The sequence below is a fragment of the Dunckerocampus dactyliophorus genome, chromosome 9, assembly GCF_027744805.1.
Source record: "Dunckerocampus dactyliophorus isolate RoL2022-P2 chromosome 9, RoL_Ddac_1.1, whole genome shotgun sequence".
Taxonomy (NCBI): Eukaryota; Metazoa; Chordata; class Actinopteri; order Syngnathiformes; family Syngnathidae; genus Dunckerocampus; species Dunckerocampus dactyliophorus.
In genome coordinates this window covers 29,541,725-29,565,582 of record NC_072827.1, presented here as the reverse complement: position 1 = coordinate 29,565,582, position 23,858 = coordinate 29,541,725, and the positions used below count along the sequence as shown (strand labels likewise).

The 23,858-nt window shown below is 41.0% G+C and overlaps 4 protein-coding genes across 14 annotated transcripts in view; 3 read left to right on the top strand and 1 right to left on the bottom strand.

Annotated features, from left to right (window-relative positions):
• Window positions 1-3,501, top strand: part of gja5a (gap junction protein, alpha 5a) — a 53,533-nt gene extending 50,032 nt beyond the window's left edge. For all 4 annotated transcript variants that reach the window (XM_054786021.1, XM_054786022.1, XM_054786023.1 and 1 more), the window contains one exon: window positions 606-3,501. In XM_054786021.1, the coding sequence (XP_054641996.1) occupies window positions 663-1,796 (1,134 nt within the window). In that variant the 5' untranslated portion in view covers window positions 606-662 and the 3' untranslated portion in view covers window positions 1,797-3,501. The remainder of the gene's footprint in view (window positions 1-605) is intronic.
• Window positions 3,502-4,275: 774 nt separating this feature from the next.
• Window positions 4,276-6,258, top strand: LOC129187166 (uncharacterized). Its single transcript, XM_054786020.1, has 2 exons — window positions 4,276-5,121; window positions 5,299-6,258. Exons 1-2 carry the CDS (start codon window positions 4,297-4,299, stop codon window positions 5,620-5,622), a joined length of 1,149 nt encoding a protein of 382 aa, XP_054641995.1. The 5' UTR covers window positions 4,276-4,296; the 3' UTR covers window positions 5,623-6,258.
• Window positions 5,886-15,499, bottom strand: LOC129187162 (uncharacterized). 2 transcript variants are annotated; one of them, XM_054786010.1, is made up of 5 exons: window positions 12,970-15,499; window positions 10,400-11,176; window positions 9,737-10,036; window positions 8,994-9,104; window positions 5,886-7,855 (listed from the first exon to the last, which is right to left on the bottom strand). In XM_054786010.1, exons 1-5 carry the CDS (start codon window positions 13,045-13,047, stop codon window positions 6,776-6,778), a joined length of 2,346 nt encoding a protein of 781 aa, XP_054641985.1. In that variant the 5' UTR covers window positions 13,048-15,499; the 3' UTR covers window positions 5,886-6,775. The 2 variants fall into 2 exon arrangements, with proteins under 2 accessions (XP_054641985.1, XP_054641984.1); XM_054786009.1 differs by having other exon boundaries at window positions 5,886-7,858; window positions 12,970-15,498.
• Window positions 13,505-22,890, top strand: acp6 (acid phosphatase 6, lysophosphatidic). Of its 7 annotated transcripts, XM_054786016.1 has the most exons (13): window positions 13,506-13,927; window positions 14,686-14,719; window positions 14,798-14,975; window positions 16,735-16,915; window positions 18,053-18,181; window positions 19,690-19,820; window positions 19,895-19,974; window positions 20,033-20,120; window positions 20,196-20,328; window positions 21,127-21,227; window positions 21,313-21,405; window positions 22,118-22,283; window positions 22,351-22,890. In XM_054786016.1, exons 4-13 carry the CDS (start codon window positions 16,742-16,744, stop codon window positions 22,465-22,467), a joined length of 1,212 nt encoding a protein of 403 aa, XP_054641991.1. In that variant the 5' UTR covers window positions 13,506-13,927; window positions 14,686-14,719; window positions 14,798-14,975; window positions 16,735-16,741; the 3' UTR covers window positions 22,468-22,890. The 7 variants fall into 7 exon arrangements, with proteins under 7 accessions (XP_054641992.1, XP_054641991.1, XP_054641988.1 ...); XM_054786013.1 differs by lacking the exon at window positions 14,686-14,719 and having other exon boundaries at window positions 14,766-14,975; XM_054786017.1 differs by lacking the exons at window positions 14,686-14,719; window positions 14,798-14,975 and having other exon boundaries at window positions 13,505-13,927; window positions 20,036-20,120.
• The last annotated feature ends 968 nt before the right edge of the window (window positions 22,891-23,858 follow it).

The window sequence follows — 23,858 nt, the reverse complement described above, 5'->3', positions numbered from 1 at the left end:
CCTTGTATTTCTACGTCATGTACAGTATGTGCATGTATTTTATTTCTTAGTCATTATATTTCAAATATAGAAATATTTGATTTTTTTCAATTCAACAGTAGAATTTTCTGTCAGTTTCTGTTTTTGGGGATAAATGACTAGAAAGATGGAAACAGACGGAAAAGAGTGACGAGGTTAAAAAAAAACAAGTTATTACAGTTTCTCAGTCTGTTTTTGTCTGTTCGTTATTTTTTGTTTGTCCTACATTTTTTTTGCATTTATGTTATTGTTGTAGTTTTACATTTAGTTTGATTTAGTTTGTTTTTTTCTAGGTTTGTTTTTTAGTTTTTATGTGTTTTTATGTTTTTTTTGACTGATATTTTAGTGCAGTTTTATTTTTTTAGTTATTTTTTTGTAGATTTAAAAAAAATGATTTTTTCATTTAGGTTGTTTTTTTATTTTGTTTTTTTATCCGTGTCCAAGCTAACTGGCCAATTGACTGCCACTTAATGAGGCGGCCATTTTGAAAATCCACCGAAGAAACCAAATATGGTTTGATAAGCACACTCAAATCACCTCTTTGTACTTTTTTTCTCCCACTTCCTTCTTGTCTTGTCCCATCTCAGTGGCCTCCCCTCCCCCCAACTGTTTCTCAGGCGTGTTCGCCCCCCCCGTAAGCCGTAATGGGCGACTGGAGTCTCTTGGGGAACGTCCTGGAGGAAGTCCAGGAGCATTCCACCTCTGTGGGGAAGGTGTGGCTCACCGTGCTCTTCATCTTCCGCATCCTGGTGCTGGGCACGGCGGCCGAGTCATCGTGGGGGGATGAGCAGAGCGACTTCCTGTGCGACACGCAGCAGCCCGGCTGCACCAACGTGTGCTACGACAGCGCCTTCCCCATCGCCCACATCCGCTACTGGGTGCTGCAGATCGTTTTTGTGTCCACGCCGTCGCTTATTTACATGGGTCACGCCATGCACACGGTGCGCAGCGAGGAGAAGCGGCGGCGGAGGGAGCTTGAGGAGAGGGAGGCCCGTGTGGAGGGAGGCGGGGCAGACCTGGAGGGGGAGAAGGAGTACCTGCAGCAGAAGGAAAACGGCAGGGAGGTGAGGTCAGACGGGCAGAGCCGTGTCCGCCTTAAAGGACCTCTGCTGCAGACGTACGTCCTGAGCATCCTGATCCGCACCGCCATGGAGGTCATCTTCATCGTGGTGCAGTACTTGATTTACGGCGTCTTCCTCAAGGCGCTCTACCTGTGCACGTCGTGGCCGTGCCCCAACCCGGTCAACTGCTACATGTCCCGCCCCACGGAGAAGAACATCTTCATCGTCTTCATGCTGGTGGTCGCCGCCGTGTCCTTGGTGCTGTCCGTGCTGGAGCTCTACTACCTGGGCTGGAAGAGCATGAGGGCGTGCATCCGCGGGAAGGTGACGCAACGCAACGTCACCTTGGAGCCAAACAGCCCGCCTCTGCCCTCGGCCTCCTCCACCCCTCCCCCCCCTGACTTCATCCGGTGCGCCATCACTTCCTCCATGACCCCCATGACGTCCATGACCTCCATGGCCTCGCACCCCTTCAGCAACAGGATGGCACTGCAGCAGAACTCGGCCAACCTGGCCACGGAGCGCCACCACAGTCGAGACAACCTCGAGGATGACCGGGACTTCCTGGTAAGGTACCAGCAGGCCCCCAAGGAGGTGCCCAACAACAACTGCCACCCGTTGCCCGCGCTGCACTCAGGGTACACCAGGGACAAACGACGACTGAGCAAGACGAGCGGAAGCAGCAGTCGAGCTCGTCAAGACGACCTGGCCGTTTAAAATGACAGCGACGGACCGGAGAGATGGACCCTCAGTGAGCTGTGAACTCTTCGGCCACCTGTGGGGACCAAAATGGCCCAAAAAGGGACCCATGAACTAGATAGAACAGGGTAACCATTGCACATTTTTAAACATGAAACGCCAAATAAAGAGTGTGACACGAAGGCAGTACAGGTGAGAATCACCTAAAAATGTGGACATGATTTCACTTAAATGATGTATTTTTGTGCTGTGAAGTTGGCCTTGGCTCACTGTGAATCCCTCGTGCCTTAATGAGAGTCACGTCTCAAAAAAAGCCATTTCACATCCATAAAAATGTGTGCATAAATGTGTGGATGTGCCATATGAGTCCATTTACGTACATAGAGGGGTTTTGTTTTTACAATTGACCATGGGTAGGACCAAATGCTGTAGGTCAGGGGTGTCCAACATGCGGCCTGGAGCCATTTGCAATGCTGCTGTTTGTTTATTGGCCCGTGGCACATTATAAAAATAGAATTTAACAAGAAAACTTGTTAAAACAAAAAAATAAAAATAAAAAAATTTTAAAGCTCAGCAGTAATTTTACAATCTAACGAGAAAAATTTGTAAGGGCATAAAGTTGAAATATTAAAGAAAAATGTTTTTTTAAAGTCAGAGTATTATGAGAAACAAACAAAGCAATGAATAAAATTTTAATTTTTCAAAAATTATGTTGCAGAAAAAGTGATAATATTACGAGAATAAAGTCAAAATATTATGGGAATAAAGTAATCACAGTATGAGAAGAAAATTTACAAAAATTATTTAAGAAGAAAGTTGAAATATTTGGAAAATTACAAAAAACAACAGTAAAAATTGGGAAAATAGAGCCCAGACCAAATTTCATACAAATAACAAATAGGCTTTTTCACATATATCACAAAATATAAAAAACTTCTCAGCATATCTACATGTGTTGCTTACAAAACATCAAAGCGGCCCTCGCATCCTTTCATGTCATTTTTCAGTATTCGGCCCTCGCTGGAAAAAGTTTGGACACCCCAGCTCGAGGGCAATGGTTCTCAAAGTACCACCTCAAAAATATTTTTGCAAGTACCACCGGTTTTTAGTGTGGAATAAGTGCTTTGTACTTGCAGGTAATTGGCTGGTGGCGTGTGAGGTGAGTTAAATATTAAATTCAGCAAGGCATCTTTTAATTTAAATGCAGCTTCAGCAAATCTTTGGTTAATAGATTTCTATTTGTACAATCATGTGTATGTCTCTAACATGAGTTTATTTTGTTAAAAAAAAAAAAAAAAAAAAACTCTGGTGTTCCTGAGTACCACTACATAGAGCCCGTGTACCAACAGTGGTACTCCGACCACAATTTGAGATTGATAGCGTAGGTTCCAGGAATGCCTGATGTAAGGGTATTTGGCCACCAGGTGGCGACATTGCACTTATTGTTAAAGTCTCTCCCTTGACGCTTTAGTTTTGTGGGTAAAGAACTCAATGCAATATTTTTTTCTTTCATTTGATTTCGAAAATGTATTTTTACTTAATGTATTGTCTTCATACTAGATATGCAATGTGCTTGGACTGGCTATTTGTCCGTAGTTTTTTGTAGTTGCTGGAAACAGTTTTGAAGTGTACCGTAGCAATCAATCCATTCAGTCTTGACCGTCTATGTTTAATCCACTTTTGGTTTCAAATTTCAATACATCAGCTGTCATTTCTAATCCACCACAAGCCAATAAACGCTTGACTCTGCATTCTGTATAACTTTTGTCATTTACACCACTTTTGTTTTGCGTTTGTGTGGTTTTGTGCAAACTGAAACACGTTTTTCATATTTTATGACATTATCATGTTTACTCCGTTTGAATTAATTCTATTTTTATTACATTTATTTTAAAGCTTCTGTTTATATGCTTTAAACTTGCACATATTCATGTCCTCCTGAGATCCAGTGATGCATTCGAGGGACAAGCGTTTCAGTCATACTTCAAATGCAAAACACTGCACAGGAATAAATACCTGTGCTGTGGAGAGCACACCCTGGGCTTTTCAAGGAAATGTGATCTGTTGAGCTTTGTCCATGAAATAGAAGATCTGTCTTCCCAAAATGGCTGCCAGGAAAAAAATGGAAACTTTTATTTTTGTATCCGTCTCATCAGGTCAAAATATGTTTTAATACTAAGAATTGTGTTATTTCCTACGGAGCCCCGGAGGGGACATGGAGAAAAAAAAATATGATGGGTAAAAAAAAAAAAAAAAAGACCGAACTTTTGCGTTCCCTCGCAAAACTTTTGCGAGATAACGCAAAACTTTTGCGTTCCCTCGCAAAACTTTTGCGAGATAACGCAATACTGTTTTGCGTTCCCTCGCAAAAGTTTTGCGAGATAACGCAATACTGTTTTGCGTTCCCTCGCAAAACTTTTGCGAGGGAACGCAATTCTGTTAGAGCATAAAGCATTGCACTTCCGTGTACGTATACTTGTACTTCCGTGCTCAGAACGGAAACAAAACATACACGACAATGGAGTGGGATAGGTTTATTGAGTTTTATTTTGAGTTGGGCCTAAAATACAAAGATATTAAAACAGTGCTTAGCAGTAAACATAGGTTCGAGGTAAGTCAAAGACACCTAAAAAGAATCTGCAGCGAAAGAGGGCTCTCTCGTCGCAAAGCGTATTCAGATGTAGCGGTCCTGGTTGATTTCATCAAGTACCAACTGCAATACTCCGGACAACTTCACGGGTATAGATGGATGTACGCGAAATGCAGAGAAAGTGGACTACGGGTGAGGAAAGAGGATGTGCGAATGGCATTGAAGGAACTGGATCCGAGAGGAGTCGCATTCAGGCAAGCAAGGCGCTTACGACGACGGAGGTACTTCTCCAAAGGGCCGAACTTCATCTGGCACCTGGACTCATATGATAAACTGAAGCCATATGGCTTCTGTATCAACGGGAGCATTGACGGGTTCTCCAGAAAGATTATCTGGCTCAACGCGTACACCACAAACAGTGACCCAAAGCTGATTGGAGGCTATTACATCGAAGCAGTTCAACGTTTGGGGGGCTGCCCACGAATTGTGAGGGGTGATCCTGGCACTGAGAATGGCCATGTAAGAGACTTTCAGCGGTTACTTGTCCCTATTCCTCCAGACGGCACCGTTGACAGTTACTTGGAGGGAGCCAGTACCGCCAACCAAAGAATTGAATCTTGGTGGGGTTTTCTACGCAGACAGTGTGTGGAGTTTTGGTTGTGTTTGTTTACAGACCTCAGAGATAATGGATTATATGACGGCGGGTTTCTGGACAAGGCAATCCTTCAGTTTTGTTGCATGGGACTCATCCAGGTGAGTGTTATTATAGTGTTTTTGTATGTGTGCGTGGGTATGTTGGTTACGGAGATCCCTATGGGGTAAATCACTACACTGAAGTCTGCTTAATTGTTTTTAAGTATATGAGTTATATATATGTATATATGTACTGTATATGTGTGTGTATGTATTCATTTTTATTCGTTTTAATAGGATGAGTTGGATGACACTGCACAGGTTTGGAATACACACACCATCAGACCGTCAAAAAACATCAACGTCCCCAGTGGTCGGCCCAATGTGATGCATACATTACCTCAACTCTATGGAACCAGAGACTTCCTTTCCCCCGTTGATGATGCAGTCCAACTGTGCAAAGATGAATGCGTCTTTCGCCTGTCAATACCATGTGATCCAGATGTGTATAAACTGTGCCTTATCTTTATGGCAGAGTCCCATCTGACTCCACCAGCTGATCCATATCAGGCGGTGAGTTTGTACATGCATCTTAGACAGGTCATCACTGAGTCTATATAAGGCAAAATGCCAATCCAGACCATAACTCCTCCGATTGACCTCATGACCTCTAAATGCTCCCCTTCTGAGTGTGCACCTGCATCTGCAGTATGTGTGTGGCCTTTAATTTGAAAACTGCTTGACAAAACTAATGTATCTTCTGTTTGTGATAAACAGCAGATCAATGTCTTCTTATTTTGTAAGAATTACAAATTCATTTCATGTTTTCATCACACAAAATAAGATTACTGCCACGAACAAGTTGAAAAACATTTATTGTAAGTTGACTAGAAACAACACAAATGCCTTACATTCTTGTATAACTATTTTGGTAACTGTTGTGGTACTGCATTCTTTATTCTGTATGAAATCCTGGCCTGCAACGCTGAATAAATGTAAATTATTCCTAATCTATATGGTTTGTTCATAAAGATCAATTGGGAACATCACTGTCGCTTCATGGTAAATGCACACACATTCTATAAAAGTAACTGTGATGTGACAAGGTAATAAAACAGTGACGCTGTCACAGTGACAGTTAAGTAATATAATGGAAATATTACATAATCATTCTGAGGGCCAATGGGCTTTATACACAGCCCCACTACTTCCTGATCCTAAAACAGCTCCTTTATTTCCTGTCATTCATTACTGGATAATTTAATTAATCCAGGTGTGCCTGCTACTTATTGTTGTGACCAATATGGTCAGGAAGTAGTGGGGCTGTGCCTATTGCAAATACTTGGTGTCATAGTAAGAAATTAGTGTTTTTAGGCTACATTTCACTGACAAAATCAGCTTGCACATTGCACATGCCAAATATTAACTGGTATCTCAACATCTTCAAAATTGTCATTTATCTGAATACCCAACCACCTTAACAGCAAATATTAATAAACAATTCTACCAGTGATAAATGATTCTATACCCCGAAAATGAAGGAAACGAAAGCTACAGTCATCTTCCAAGTATTTAAATAATGAAAAATGTGAAAACTTGTATAGTATGGCACCAACATATAATAGAATTATAGACGGCTCCCCACACATTTAAATGGTGTTTCAAACAAAACAACTGAAAAAGATTTTTTAAAAAATGCCTACATAAATAAAATATAATCAACCATATAATAAGGAGGCCTCTTACGCTTATGCCTGATCAAGACTGCTTAAATTCACATGATGTCCATGTCTAAGTAGTTACTGGCGAGGATGTTGTCAAACTCTGTGCGGAATTCAGGGAAAGAACTGTATGTAGTTGGTACTTCAAGTGTTGCTCCACATGTATGAGCAACAGGCCTTCTGTTGAGTCCAGTTTCAGCATTAAAGTGAATCATAATTTTGTCAACGCATATGACAGAGGACCCAGTACAGAAGCGAAGGAACTTCTCTGCTTTGGTTTGCTCAGCATTTTTTACATAACGCTGGAGATGGTTAAAGGTTGCCTGCTCTCTCTGAGAGAGCATCACATTTGTTGTTTCCAGGAGTTGTGAGACTCTTTTGCCTGTGGCCTTCTTGGAGTCATACAGAGACAATACACTTTGCTTGTCGAAAAGTTTGGGAAATACATGTGACATGGGTATGGAGAAACAATCAATTATGTATTTTGGCTCTTGCAGAATGGCTTTGTGAGCCATTGTTTCTATGGCAGCCTTCATGCCTTCCGTTGAAGGTAGGAAATGAGAGCCCATCCTTGTAAAAAGGTCGAGCAGGTCCTCATCATCACCTTCCTCCCTTGTGCCCTGGAGAGCCTTCTCAACAACTGACCTCTCAATAGGAGATAAGTAATTGAAAAATGATGCCATTAAGACGTCTGCATCAACACTGTCAATTCCATGAATGCAGGCAAAAATGAAAGCCACTGATAGCCTCACTGGCATGACACCATGGTCTGTCAAGCCCTTCACCCAGATACGCCCAACTGCTTGCCATTCGGCCTCGCCAAAATCTGGTCTCAGCCGTGGAACTCGCTCCATTTCCCCTTCACACTGTTCAAGAAATTGCTCCCAGAATGCAGTGTAAACTTCCCTTGACACTCCAGCATCATCAACAGCTTTTTCATTTACAAAGTCCATTTTTAAAGTCAAATTCAGGATGCTGCTGTCCATGAATACAGCCAAAAGATCTTCAACAACCTTAATCCTGCAAATTGAAGCACGTTGTGAAGTCTGTGGATTTCCTAGGTTGCTGGATGAGGATGATGGGGAAAGATGGCCGCTTGAATTTGAGTGCAAATCAAACGTAATTTCTCTGTCCTGCTAGAAGAACAAAACATACACAACAAAAACATAAGGATCAGTGAAGAAGAGGCCAAAGTATTCAAAATTCTGTACGCTTGTGTCAAGGTTAAAATAACAATGCACCCTATGTTTTCCCACAATGTGCCTCAAAAGCATCTTTTCATGGGACCCTCTCGTAACTGCACACCTCCAGTTGATAACAAAGGCTTTCTACTTCAATGTTTCTATTCCAAGACAAGTTAGCCCTGACAACATCAGTATGACATTTCCACTCATGTAAAGTTCTGTTCAAAGTAGTACTGTCAAAAGATTACAATTATTAATCTGATTAATTAGGGTAGCTGTGGCATAATTTTGATTAATCTGAAATATTATTTATTTTTTATGTATAGTCATCACATTTGGTTTTGCAGGGGCAAACAGACTCAGAAAGATGGAAATATATCTGCAATTAATATTTATTAAACATTTTCAACTAAATAATTTGAACAAACTGTTTTGTCATGGTGTTTTTCGTCCGAATATTTCCATGTAGAGCCAACAAGCTCTTTAGCATCTTCTGTCTTTATGGCTTGGTGTTGTGACTAATGTATATGAGTTTACAGAAAACCAGGCACCTTGTGTTAGTTTATTTCAAAAGGATGCATTATTTATTTATTTGATATTTCAGATAATTGTTAACAATTTAACTGACTGCCCACCATATGGTTTAGCACATTTGGAGTGTTTATATTTCAATGAGAGCAGTGCCTAACTGTACAAACTAGAGGTATAAAAAGGTCAAGAAATCCACCACTTGGCACTGTGGCTGTAAATGGTTGGTCAGGTCACTCTCCATCAACTAGGATGTCACAAGGTGAAAATCATTCAGGACATTTTAACTTTTTTTTGATGAAATGTAGGACTTATTTTTTTTTTAACATTTTGATTGTGTTGACAAAAGAAAACAATTTTACATTGCCATGGTAACTCTACTAGCACACACCCCAAATGACGCAAATGCTTTGAACAGACATGTTCACAGTATTTCCATGCTCCAAATGGGTTAATTGCATTAAGATTTTTAATCAGATTAATCATGATGGCTTAATCTGCATGAATTTTGACAGCCCTAGTTGAAAGCATGTGTGTTGCTTACAGTGATGTATCTTACCCGTGTAGTTACCACTACTTCCTCATGGATGGACTGCTCATCTAGTGTGGTCAGGCCATCAGCAGAAGGCAAACATAACTCCTGATTAAGTACTGCATTCACTTCTGGACTCTGAAGGTGTGACAAATGGAAAAAGTCAAGCACACAACAATATAATGAATTCACAAATCAGTGCCACAAATGTGCTAAAGTTAGATCAAAAGGACTGACTTCTGCCACTGCCACACTTTCACAACTACTCTTCATCTTTTTAAACAAAACTATGGCTATTTGTTTTTAGTTCAATTTATAGAAATGTAAGTTGAGAAAAATGTTGATAAAGTAAAAAAAACAAAAAGACATTTTTTAGAGATGCAAGCAAACATATCTTACAGTTCATCTATCAGCAGTGTTCAGCATTTCTTAGCGGATTTTATGCAATCTAAAATACTTTACAGAAGCATGAGCAAAAAAGTATTAATCGAAACAGATGCAACATGTGATTAAGTACAGTACGAGTTCTACAGCTCTGCAACTCATTTCATTCCTTGGCCCATTTGATACATAATGGCGCAAGAGAGTGCATATGCCTTGAAAATATTGTTCATTTGTGGATGGACTATACAATTTTACTCATAAAATCACATTTACTAAATATTAATACAGCAGTGCATTCTCTATTTTGTCAGTTTTTATCAGTTTTAATACCTGTTTTACCATTTCTACCTCCTTAACCTAAAATATTCCTGATCTTCTCACATTACCTGTGTGACATCCTCACTGTCGACAAGATGATATGTTATCACAACGTTCTCCTCGTTACCAAGGTTATCTTCTGGATCCCATAGAACTGTATCTGCCTCGTCTAGTTCTGTGTCTTCAGAAGCTACACGATAGATGTGCTCATGCTCTGTTTGGAGGGAGTGACTGAGACTTGTGCTGGTCAAATCAATGGTTTCAGACCAGGGATCTGGAAAGCTTCTGTTTGTGCCCTGCCTTTGGTCTGTTGGGGTCGACTGAGAGGGCTCTGATTGACGTGGACCTTGTGCTGTTCTGTGGTGCATCTGGAAATAAGTCAAAAACAGAAGGTTTTAATGTGGTCACCAGTAACAAATGAAATCTTAGCAAGAAACACATGTGCTGCATGCAATAGTAAATAGTGCACCAAAAATACATTTGGCTCAAAGTATCTCCATTAAAGTTTAATAAGGCAGTAAAGTTTATTTAAAAATAATAATACATTAAGGAGTGCAAGTATATGATGAACTCCTTTCTCCCACATACTGTAAATACAATCTTTTGAATCTTGAAATAGAAGTGCATTATCTTTTTATTTAGTAGATGAAGTGTGGACTTAGCTAATTATTTCCATCTGTCCCAGTTATTATCATCATTTCAAATACTTTATATTTGCTACTGCCACAAACCTGATTTATTTTGTAACTGTCAGATGGATGTCTATGATCCAGCAGCTCTGTGACTGAACCTTCTCTGTCAATGTGGGATCCGCCTTCATTCAGCTTAGAATTTGCTCCTTCAGTGATGCTAAAAGATAAATCCTCAGACAATGAATCTTCACTACATTCATTCAGTTCTGATAAGGAGTGACCTGTTGAAGGGCCGCCTGCTTTTGTGCGAATGTAAAATCTAAGCAGCTTCAGTTTTGTTTTTTCATACAGTCTGCCAACAGTGTCATCTAACTGAATCATCTTTCCTTTAAAATCACAAATGTCAAACGTAAAGTCACATGCTGGACCCTTTGGTGAGCACCCATCTGGGAAAAATAGGTCCTTTCCCTTTTCTAAAATATCAGCAACAGTTGCTGTCTTTTCCACAGTGACATGTCTTGTTCCTCCACCATTCCTGGTCCTGACTTGCTGGTATTCATGCTTGCCATAATGAAGCCACCCAATTTCAATCTTCCTGGAGGTCTTTTCTGCTGCAGTATTGCTCTGTCTTGCCATTGAGTCACCTGACCTTTGGAACACACCAGATGCACTAGAGAGTGCTCCTTTGGTTTTTGATTTCATTTTTCTAGTCCCAATTCTATCTCTTATTCTCTGTAAAAGAGTCTCCTTATCGGTGCTGCATTGTTCAGTGTCTGTTTGTTGACAGAATGACAGGACAGCTATCCGGTCGCCATAAGACCTGATGTAATTGGCCATTTGCTCATCCGCCATTATGCGCAATACTGCCTTGTCAACCTGCAAACATAAAATACTACAATAAATATTTGAGACGCTTACTTTGAACATGAATGATAAACACATAGATCAAAGGTCATGACCCTGCCCCTTTCGAAATAGTGTCACTGCAGTGCATGCAGTTTCAGTGCATTTACAGGTATATCTTTTGTTACTGTAACAACAAATGTATAGTTGCCAAATAGAAAGCTTAAACTGCATCCTATTCACCACCAAGGAAACTAGAATTGAATAGGACTGTGGACTCGACCGCAAATGAATGGAACAAAGTGCAGTACGCCATGGAGCACAAAGTCCATCATGATGGTGAGCAGGAGAGGTGGACGGGGCCAGGCGGACAAAAGTGTACAATGTATTCACTAGCTCTGAGCTGAGTATAGAATAGTTATACGCTGTGTGTACACTTTGGTGAAATGGATGAGTGTTATTTACTGAACACAATGAGTTTATATGTATGTTTATACTGTATATACTGTACATGTGTGTAGAAATCCATTATACTGCAGAAATATGACCTACATGTAATGTCAATAAAAACCTGAGCAGCAGTATGAAACTTTTTCCTTCTTTGACTTTTTTCCTGAATTTACACCTTACATTTATTTAAGTAACAGCCTTGTTAATACATTTGATAACTATGTATAACCTAAATCAGGGGTCACCAAGGTTTTTCCTTGTGAGAGCTACTTTTACAAAATGAAAATGGCCAAGAGCTACTCATTTTTGTAACATTTATTTTCAGAGCTTATTTTAAAGCCAAACAAAGCGAATATGCTTGTTTTACCAGAACATGAACAAAATGCTGGTGTCCACAACTCACATTTTGTATTTCAGAATGCATTTCTTTCTACTGTTCTTTCATTATTAACTGAAAACCTGAATGGAAAGCAGGCTTGCGGGCACCTCATGCCGTCGTGGGGGCTACCTGGTGCCCGTGGGCACCACGTTGGTGACCCCTGACCTAAATCATCATCACTGACTTAATTTAATTAATTCATTAATTTAACTAATCACCCAGAGAAACAAATGTAGGTTTAAGCTATATTGTGTGGGAGTCCCACATAATATACACTTGAGGTGTGAGTCTTGTCCAACGTCCTGTTTATTTACAACAACCAGTGTTATAAATCTACAACGTTTTTAGTAATACATGCCTGTCTTTATTTTTAGGAAACTTGAAAAATGACAAATCTGGTCTTTTGGACCGTCTGTTAAGAGCAATTAACGGTTGAGTAGTGTGCTGAGGACATGTTTACAATGCAATGTTTCTGGATTCTGCTCACCATCATTGTTACAATAGCATTGTGATGGAAATGTTTCGACTTGGCAGTGGCGGGGGGATCGTTTGGTGTTGTAACACTATACCGGAAGAGAGTCGCTGCTAGTTTTACATGTGAGAGTAGTACCTGCTGTAAAGTTCTAAATACATTAATGTGAGCAAATGCACAATTCTAACCGTCCACTCTTTGTGGTTTAGGATGTAACGGAACAGAGTGAAACAATCATCGCGGCCAATCCCAGGGTACACTAGTACGGGAATGGATGCCGATTGACAGTCCTACGAGTCTCGTGTCCTCACGACTAGCCACGGCGTCCACAATTATGACATATGATGATAAGATAAAACACACGTTGCTCTGCAACAAAGAAAAATGCAACACGTTTGCATCATATGATGCACAAGCGTATCCGCCCTAGCATAACTTCTCTATGGTTGGCGCATAGAAGTAATGAGCGCGAGCATCACCTTAATTTGTGTTGCTACACAACTACTGAAATAATTTGACACCCACCTTGTCTCTCTTCATCCGCATAATGTCCTCATTAGGGACCTCTCTAGAATGCAGGAAATGCTCCAAGTCCTCCTCCATGGCTGTCTTGTTACGAGGCTCCTTACCGGAGTACGCCGAAGTGCAATATGCTCTTAAACAGTTGCGTTCCCTCGCAAAAGTTTTGCGTTATCTCGCAAAGGTTTTGCGAGGGAACGCAAAACAGCATTGCGTTATCTCGCAAAAGTTTTGCGAGGGAACGCAAAAGTTTTGCGTTATCTCGCAAAAGTTTTGCGAGGGAACGCAAAAGTTCGGTCTTTTTTTTTTTTTTTACCCATCATATTTTTTTTTCCTCCATGTCCCCTCCGGGGCTCCGTAATTTCCAGTTACTGATAGAGGGCAGCAAACATCTGAAGCTACCCCTTTCGGTCAAAAATCCTGTAGACGAAGAAGAAGGGAGGCCGGCGCGTTTATGTACGTTTTACTTTTAATTAAGTACTGTATTTTCTGGTAGATAGCCATCCGATTAGCATTGTTTAATAAGTTGCGTGAATATTAAACAACTTACCAGGCAACGAGTTGACGTCCTGTCACAGAAAAACTAAAGTTAATTTTGTTATGGAATTTTATGGATGGGCGACATAACAAAATGAGTCGTTCAAGTGTTCATGCCTGGAAGCCACGATGTCCGTAGTTTTAGATGCTTCGGGTAAACTATGCACTTCAAATGTTGACAACGCTGTATTTCACGCGGTGCATGCCCATGTCCCCTGCGGGGCTCCGTAGTAACTATACACACACAATACATACAAAAAACGGAATACCGTAAATGAATGCTGGGAAAAGTAGTTTTACACCTACACTTCCCGGTATGTCCTCTGGCGAGAGGTTGCATCTGAAGTTGTTTGACAGGTGACGTATTGACATAGTGAATGCTGATACAAGGCAGACGCCGCCTGTGAAGGTCGCAATTAATTCTGAGGTAAGTGGCGCTTTACAACGTCTGAAAAGTCTTCTGATCTGATGCTATTTTGACTTTTAGACGTCATGCTGTCGTTGGCGCGTTTAAGCTAGTAGCATCGTTTGAGTGTTATTACTGGCTAACTTCAAGCTAGCAAGACGGTGTTTGGGTAAAATGTATGCCTTCTGTCTTCAAATATATCCCATATTGTCGAAACGAATAGGATCATATGAAAAGTCGTAGCAGATAAGAAACGTTAATGTCCGAAAGCTAACTTTCTCCGTACGTCCATTTCCTACTATGTGATCGATGATCGATGATTCTGACAGTTGTCTTAGCTCCACGTCGACCGGTCATTTGATAGCTGTTTTTCTCTCAAATCCTCCCTAACGAAGTCCATCCAGCTCCCCTTCGATCTCCCTCTTCTTCCCTGTAGCCTCCAAGTCCATCCTTCTTCACCCCGCATGTGACTTGTCTCTTCTCATCACAAGGCCATACCCCTGCATTCTCATTCGACATTTGCTGTTCCTCTTACCCCATCATTTCTGATCTTAGCCATTTTGGTTATTCCACACATCCATATAAGCATTCTTATCTCTGCCACATGCAGTTTCTTCTCCTGCACCTCCTTCATTGACCGTGCCTCCTTTATACATCACTGCTGGTCTTACCACGTCTTATATAATCTTCATATCTTCTCATATAGTCTCCACATAAAACCCCACACATCTTCTTCAAGCTATTCCACCCTGACTGCACTCTAATTGTTATGTCTGCAGCCAAATTCCCATCCTCGAGCACCGTCGATCCTAGGTCAGATCCTAAACTTATCCACTCTCTTCAACCTTGTCCCTTGCAGACTAATCTCAGAAGATCTTTGTTGAACCTCAGGTATTACGTCTTCTTTCTGCTGATCCTAAGCGCTCTTCTACCACTCTGCTGCTGCTGCATAACACAATGTCATCAGAAAACAGCACAACACCAGGGGCACTGATCTCCTACCCCCGCCCCCGGGACATCACATCCATAATCACATCAAAAAGTTATGGGCTTAAGGAAGATCCCTGATGTAAGCCAACTCCTCCTGGTATCCCCATACTACCTCTGACCTGTTCTTACTCCTTTGTACATACTCCCTTCTCTTGGTGACATCTCCAGACTTCTTGACGTGGCACTCTAGGGTACGTCTTCTCTAGGTCTAGAAACATTACAGTATATGCAGTCCTTTCTGCTTCATCCGCTATTTGTCCATCATCCGTCTAAGGCAGAGGTGTTCAAACCTGTTCCGTACTTTGGTCTTTGCTCTTTTTCCCCCCATTTTTGCTGTTGTTTTTTTTTTTTATTATTACTATTTTTTTTTAATTTTCCAAATATCTCAACATTCTTATAGTAATATGATGACTTTATTCTCATAATATTTTGACTGGATTTTCCAAAAATGACAACTTTTTGTTTTGTTTGTTTCTCATAATATTACAACTTTATAAAATGAACATATTTTTAGTAGGATAAAAATAAACTCGAGTGTATTCTTGAAAAATAGCACATTTTTTTTTGTCATGTTAGCATATGACTTTTTTCCTCTTAATATTTTGACTTTATTCTCGTAAAATTACAGCAGTTTTTTTCTCAACTACTTCAACTTTCCTTTTGTAAATGTTGTTCTCGTAATTATGAACGTATTCTCATAATATTTTTACTTTATTTTCATAACTTTTTCCACAACAAAATTTTCCAAAAATGTTTATTCGCTGTTTTGTTAGTTTTTCAATATATTACAACTTTTTTTTTAATTGCATCTTTCTTTTTTTGTATGTCAACTTTATGCCCCTCATAATATTACGACGTTGTTCTGTTCAAATTCTGACTTTTTCTTGTGAGATGACAGTTTTTTTCTGTTAACATTTTGACTTTATTTGTGTAAAATGATTGCAGATTTTTCGTCTTTATTTTTATTTTTTAAAGTTTTCTTGTTTAATTAGTATGAGCCACGAGCCAATAAAAAAACACCCGCTGGCCGCAAATGGCCCCTGGGCCGGACTCTGGACAGCTCTGTTCTCAGGGCGCACACACTATCTGTTGCCTCTCGTTCCTATCAGTGTTTCTTGTCCAATTCTTCTGTCCATTCGTCTTTCCCAGATCTTCATGGCTTGGGATGTTAGCTTTATTCCCTGTAGTTAGCACAGTCCTGGATGTCACCCTTCTTTTCAAACATAGGCACTTGGCGCTATCTCACCATTCTTCCACTATATTTTGTCCTGATCATATACTTTCTGCATCAACCCACATTGTGTCATTATTCCGATATCACCTTCGTTATTACACAATCATAGCAGGGCCAGTTGGGGGATTACCCGGATGTTAAGTTGAGCCAGGTTCATTCCAAACTAATTAAAAATGAATGAATCAATAAACTGTAATGGTGTTTTTACTGCCTACTTAAAGTCAATTTACTTGGCATTTGCTTGCTCCACTGTGTTGCTGAGTAAATTGAGCACTAATTAGAACAGTGTGTTATCGGTCCATCCATTTTCCACACTGCTTATCCTCATTAGGGTCACGAGAGAGCTGGAGCCTATCCCAGTTGACTTCTGGAAAGAGTGTTGACATACAGCATCGACAGATAACCGTTCACACCAGTGGATGAATTTGGGTTTTCAAAGAACCTAACATGCATGTATTTGGACTGTGGCAGGAAGCCGGAGTACCCAAGCATGGGGAGAACATTCAAAGGCTGACATGTTATCATGAGGCCACCATGCAGCCATTGAATACAACTGTTATTGCTAACAAATACAACGACTTCATTTATTGTATTCTCTTCCTAGTGCAGCTATGAGGAAATTTTGGACCAGAGTGGGTATCGTCGGCTCCGTGTCCATCGTCTTTGGTTCCCTGCTGTGGTTGAAGCAGAAGAGCAAGAACTCTGTGTACGAGCTGAAGCTGGTTCAAGTCCTGTTTCGACACGGCGCACGAACACCGCTTAAATCGATACCGGATGTGATGGAGGTATTTAAAGGAAAAGACAAACTAAGCCAGGGAACAATTTGTTATATTTGGAGGTTGTCAGAAGAATGGCTCAATTAGTATAAGAGTATAAGACGACCTCGAATACAGTATGACCGCTCTTTCTTCATGAGCTGTTTTTGGAAGAATATTTTTAAGACAATCTTTTTGGTAGATTACAATAAAAGGATATTCTATTTATTAGCTGCTGGACGGTTGTTTGATGACTCTGCTTCATTGATCACCATCATCTTAAAATTAGCATCATAAGTCCTCTGTTGCTTGCCAACTTGCCAAAACATTTTCGAGTCTCTTGTCTCTCTCCGAGTCACTGGTGTGTGTGAGTGACAGGAAGAAAAGCACTGCCTTGCTTGGGGAGAAGTCATTTTGTGTTGCCTGTTAATTTGCATTTATAAATCTGTAAAAATATGGTCATGAGCTTTGGGTAGTGACCGAAAGGACAAGATCGCGGGTACAAGCGGCCAAAATTAGTTTTCTCCGTAGGGTGGCTGGACTCTCCTTAGAGATAAGGTGAGAAGCACTGTCATCCGGGAGAGACACGGAGTAGAACCGCTACTCCTCCGCATTGAGAGGAGCCAGATGAGGTGGCTTGGGCATCTGGTCAGGATGCCTTCCGGACGCCTCCCTGGGGAGGTGTTCAGGGCAAGTCAGACCGGTAGAAGGCCTCGGGGAAGACCCAGGACACGTTGGAGAGACTATGTTTCCCAACTGGCCTGGGAACGCCTCGGGATCCGCCGGGAGGAGCTGGACGAAGTGGCCGGGGAGAGGAAAATCTGGGCTTCCCTGCTTAGGCTGCAGCCCCCACGACCCGATCTCGGATAAGCGGTAGAGGATGGATGGATGGATGGAAATCTGTAAAATACAAAAATAATTATACAACAATCCCTCGTTTATTTGGTTTTATTAATTGGTTCCAGACCCGACTGTGACAAGTGAATTCCTAGTAGGGTTCCTTCTTTATAAATGGAATGTTTTCATAGTTGTAGCATAGAAAACCTCTTTATGACCTTCTAAATATGGTTTTCAACATTATTAGAGCGCTCTAGACATGAAATAACTGCTACTGCTTTTGTAACATTTACACCTTTTATGATAGAATATATTTTTTATTTCCCAAAGGTGCAATGGGTGCCCACCCTGTTGGAGCCCCCCGCCCACACGCACATGAACTATGTGGTGACAGATCTTTACGGTGGGCCCAGACCCCCAGCAATGTTGGAGGACAGCTACAGGAAAAAGACGCTGAGCGTGAGTAGGTTGGAGGTGTTTTTCCTAGTTTGCACCATCCAGTAGCGGTTTTGGACATCTGGGGGGCCCTAAGTTGGCAATATTTTTTTTTTTCTGTCCATAAACAACAAAAACACACTTGCACATTAAGCAGTCAAAATCCAACCAATGTGAAAACAATTGACAACGTCAAAATCCATTAATAGATTCAAAAAAATAATAAGCAAAAGGTAAGAAAATAATCCTGGATAAACGGCAAATCAATAAATCAATGAATAAGGTTCTAGAACTAGAAGTGGGACTGAATTACCAAATCAACTGTGGTTACTTCGGTCACATCTGGGGAGAAAGGCCGATGCCAGGGGCGTCCAATGTGTGGCCCCCGTCTGATTTTTTTTTTTGGCCCTTATATATACCTGTATACAGTATGTACAGTATATATAGCTTGGACGTTTCCACCCAAACCAGGAGGAAAAACAGCCAGCTGAAGTTGCTGCCAACCAGAGAACCATCGAGCGGGTGATAACTAATTTTCCACCCAACTCGGAAAAGTGTTTCTGCTTGAAACACTTTTATTGCGAGGGATTTGTGGCTGTATATGGTTGTTGAAGCAGGGATTTCGTGCTCTGTTGCGCACTTTGGAAGCCATCGCAACGTTATTTCACTGACACTGCAGTTGTGAATAAGGGCAGCCTACTTTTTTTGGTTATTTATAGTATACAGACGTCTGCAAGCATTATTCTTGTATGAGAGCCGCTGCTACAGAAATCTACATTTTAAAATATTATTTTGTCAGATTCTATGCTCAGGATTTTAGTTTGAATTCAGAATTAATTATTTGTGAATAATGGCAGATTTTACTTAGATGGTACCTTCCAATTACTCAAAGATAATGCAAGTAAATTCACCTGTTTCATGTTTATTTTAATTGTTGCTCATCACAAATATGCTTTGTTTTAGTAGTACACAGTGAAGAGAAATTATAGAAAAAAAAGATGCATGAAAAAACTGACAAACTATTGATCACAAAAAGAGATGCATGGATGAGTGTTTTATCATCGCATCGCAGGCCTCTGAATCGTAATCGCATCGACTCGTGAGGTGGCCAGAGATTCCCACCCCGAGCCCTCGGCACATTTTAAAATAGAATTCAAATCGAAAACTAGCAGGGACTTTACAAGAATAAAGTAGAAATATTCCATTAAAGTCCTTATATTAATATAAAAATTGTAACATTACGACAAATAAAATGACTGGCATAACGTCGTAATACTATGAGGAAAAAAAATATGATATATCACGATAATTTTCGCAATATTAGTAACGAAACAAAGAATGAAGTTGCTATTTTGGGAAAATTAGGTTGGGAAAAACTTGTTTAATGAGAATAAGGTCAAAATATTATGATAATAAATTCACAGTCTTCTAAAAAATTGTAAAATTGAAAAATGAGCAGTTGGTTTCCAAATGTAAAATATCCTTTGATTTGGACCAAGTTACTACTTAACCTTGTCTGTCAACCACATAAGGGCGGCGTGTTCCCGGGTCAGCTGACCACTTTGGGCATGCAGCAGCTGTACGAGCTGGGCAAGAGGCTGAGGAGGAGGTACATCGAGGAGCGTCCCTTCCTCAGCGCCACCTTCAGCCCGACTGAGGTCTAGTAAGTGGATGATGAAAACAAGGCAGCTTTCTTTCTACCTGAATGGATTCTAAGCAACTATTTGCTACGTGCAGTGTGCGCTCCACCAACATTATCAGGACTATTGAATCCGCCAAGTGCTTGGTTGCAGGCCTCTTCCAGCAAAAACAAAAAGGTAGGGCGTGATTCCACTCACTCTGTTGCAGATCTCATGTACTGTTCTCCCTGTGAAGAAGTAGTTCCCATATTGACAACGGCAGCTGAATCGGAAATCCTCTACCCCAACTACCACTCATGCAAGCTGCTCAGAATGCTCGGCAGGTTTGTACAACGGCTCTTATCAACTCACCACATAAAACCATGACTTTTAAGAGACATATTTTGTTTGCATGCCAGCCGCCGCTTGGCAGAGTCGTCCAACCTTCCAGACATCGCAGCAGATCTCAAGAGCATCCAGAGTGAGCTGGGCATCGCCGCCCGCCCTGATGTCGACTTCATCCTTATCAGGGACGACATGGTTGCCAGAGAGGTGACTGTTTATGATTAGCATTTGTGTCGTTATGCTGCTTTTTAACGAGATGGTTTACATCAATGTTTCCCAAAAATGTCCTTGCTTATCGCCATCAATTGGTTCCAGACGCAACCGTGGCAAGTGAATCTCTGCAAAGTAGGATTCAATATTAATAAATGGAATATTTTCATAGTTGGAGCACATAGAACCTGTTTACGACCTTCTAAATGAGATTTTAACATTATTATAGCCCCCGAGTCGTCACAGACAGGCAGACTGAATCGACTGTTTAATGTCTTTAGCATTAAAAGTGCTAAAAACACGCATCCATATAAAGCCTGCCATGCTTAAATCCAATGCTTTATTTCCTAGTATCGATGCAATCGATTGATTACCTTGGATCATAGGAATATAAATCGATACATCGATGTGGTAGATGAATGGTTACACCCCAAAACATAGCTTTAGCTTGTCATGTTCCACTAAGTGGAATTGTCATCCTTTTGTACGCGTCTTCCCCTTTGATAAAAGTAATGTGTCATTTGAAGATAAAGAATAATGTTTCAACTATTGAATGACATGAAAAGTAGAAAAAAATGGGACTCCTTGCTATGGTGCACATTTTGATGTGTTTCCATTATAAAGGCTACCAAATATCCCCCTTTTCAGTGCCCGTGTGTTGGTTTGAATGGGTAGAAATCAAAAAGGAGCGCCACGTAAACTTCCAGCCACCGAGAGACTATTTGTCTCAGTTTCAGGTGCTTATAAATGTTGTCCTTTCTGGTGAACTAACAGTCCCCATGTTCACATTGTTAGGCACACGGTCTGCCCTGTCCTCCTGCATTGACCACGTGGAGAAGCACAGTGGAGCAGAGAGCTGTAGACATGATGTGTCACGTCTATGAACCCAGCAAGAGGTCAGTAGCCTACCTTTGAACAATGAGCCTCTATCAGCGTCAACATAGACTCAAACGGGGAACAAACAGCATTTCTTTGTGCCAGGGAGAGCTTGCAGCTGTGTGTGGGACCACTGTTGCACACCTTTTTGTTGAACATAGAAGAGAAGCTACAAGGTGCATCGACGGAGCCTAACAGGTGAGTTAGGGACATTTCTGTCAATATTTGCACATGCATGGACATGAACGGGAATATGCCATCACTGTCCAATGAAAGGCATGTATCGCCACAATAAACTTGTATGTTGTATTTTATTTTTGCGTATTATTAAAAAATCAGATTGTTTTGTCATGAGCAGACTCGTCAATTTACGAGAAAAAAGTCGTCACGAGTCCCCCCTTTTCATAGCTGTCTCAGGCAATGCCTGTTACGACCGAGTATTAAAATAATTGAGATTTTGAGAATAGAAAACTCGTAACTTTGTGACAGGCATTGCCCGAGACAGCTATGAAAAGGGGGGGACTTATGTGACCGTTGGCCTTTGGCATGTGGAGGGGGCGGGGTAAGGAAGGCAGAAGTGAGAAGGCCCAGAAATGCTAATCTGTGCTCAACTGCTCTGTTTTGCTGCCACGTTCTAAACAAAAGCTTCCCTGAGGCAAGTTTCCTTCCTTCCTGAAGAGCTGTGCTCTATTTTCCCCCCGGCACGTCTGATACGTAATATTACGGATTTACTCTCGTAAATTTATGACTTTATTCTCGAAATCTCAGATTTTATACATATAGGTATTTTTTTTGTTTTTTGTTGCAAAGCTATTCCCATTAGAAACGTGTGCACATTCCTGTTCATTTCCATGCTCTATATTCTAAACCGTGTGTGTGAAGCTACAATTTTCCCACCCGTGTCAACCAGGAAGTTGTTCTTGTACTCCGCCCACGACACCACTTTGATCCCGTGCCTGATGGCTCTGGGCATTTTCGACATGCAATGGCCGCCGTACGCCGCCGACCTCACGCTAGAGCTTCATCAGCATCAACACACCAAGGAGGCTTTTGTCAAAGTGTCCTACAAAGGCCAGGTAGGGACTGCCTAAGACCCACCATACAAGACAAGACAAGACTGTTTCACTTGTTGTCTTTGTGCAGGATCAACTTGTACCAGGATGCAGTGGACTCTACTGCCCCCTGCAGGAATTCAAACAGGTGCTTTCAGCACATTCGCTCAACTCTGAACTCTACCAGTCGCTTTGCAACAACACTTAAGCGTGCTCCATCATGGCTTCTTATGTTTCTTCTGGGAATCGCTGTGGAGATGATGTACATCATAGTGGGCCTGGGCAAATCATTGTTCCATCCTTCCAACGTCACACACGCTTTTGTTGGCCAAACGAAATGTCACCTCACTCTTCAGGGAAACACTTAATATTCATATTTTATACACCGTCTCATGTTTATAGCAAGCGAGGGTGTGCAAAATAAAGTTAATTTAAGCACCAAGTCAACTACTGCTTTGTGCTTTCTAGTAGTACTTGTACAAGTAGTATTTCATCATAGTTTACTGCAATAATGTTTTTGGGTTCGACATTTTAATATAAACTCTGAGTGTTCTTTGAAGGGATATCAAATAAAGTGGCATGTTGGCCACACAGAATTCTGGAAGATCTGCGCTTGAATCTCTGTTGGGCATCTCTGTGTGGAGTTTGCATGTTCTCCCCGTGCGTGCGTGGCTTTTCTCCGGGTACTCTGGTTTCCTCCCACATTCCAAAAAATGTGCATGTTAGGTTAATTGGAGACTAAATTGTCCGGGTGTGAATGGAATGTATATGTGCCCTGTGATTGGCTGGCGACCAGTGCAGGGTGTACCCCTGCTCCAGAATACCCCCGCGACGCTAGTACGACAAGCAGCATTGAAGATGAATGAATAATTTATAGATTTTTTTTACATGTTGCCACAAATTAAAGGTAAAAACTTGTGATTTTATTTTATTTTTAAAATTTGTTAAACTTTTTAATCACAAAAAAAATCTTGTACAGTGTTCCCTCGTTTATTGCGGGGATATTAGCAAAATAGCAAAATAGCCCTCAATAAGTGAAATCGGCGAAGTAGCCAGCCTTATTTGTTTAGTTATAAAATATATTTTAAGGCTGTAAAACCCCTCACAATACACTTTATACACTTTTCTCTGATAGGTGTTAACATTTTAAACACTCAAAGTTTGAATTTTAATGATCAATCTGCCAGCTTGGGCACAAATTATTAAATTGCTCATGCATATTCGCTCCTCTGATGGTGCTTCATCCTGGCACTTCGGCTGTAGCGCTTTTGTATCCTTGTTAAAACATATTGCTCCTGCCGTCGTATTTTCCTCCTCCTCGTACATCTCCTTGAACCGAAGATTCATTTAGCCAGTTAGCTGCTGCTGCCTTTATTCCATTGTTTATTGGCTGTTAGGAAGCAACTCGCGCAGTTAGCTAGTTTGCTAGCGACAGCACGAAGGAGATTGATTGACAATGGTCTACAGCCAATCAGGACGCAGAACATAATGGGCGGGTTCTCCCTTATCCAATAAGGACCGTTGGGGCTCTATATTTAGCCGGCTATTGTCTACTGTGGGTTCCTCAAATGCTGTTACAGGTAGGTAAACACACAGATG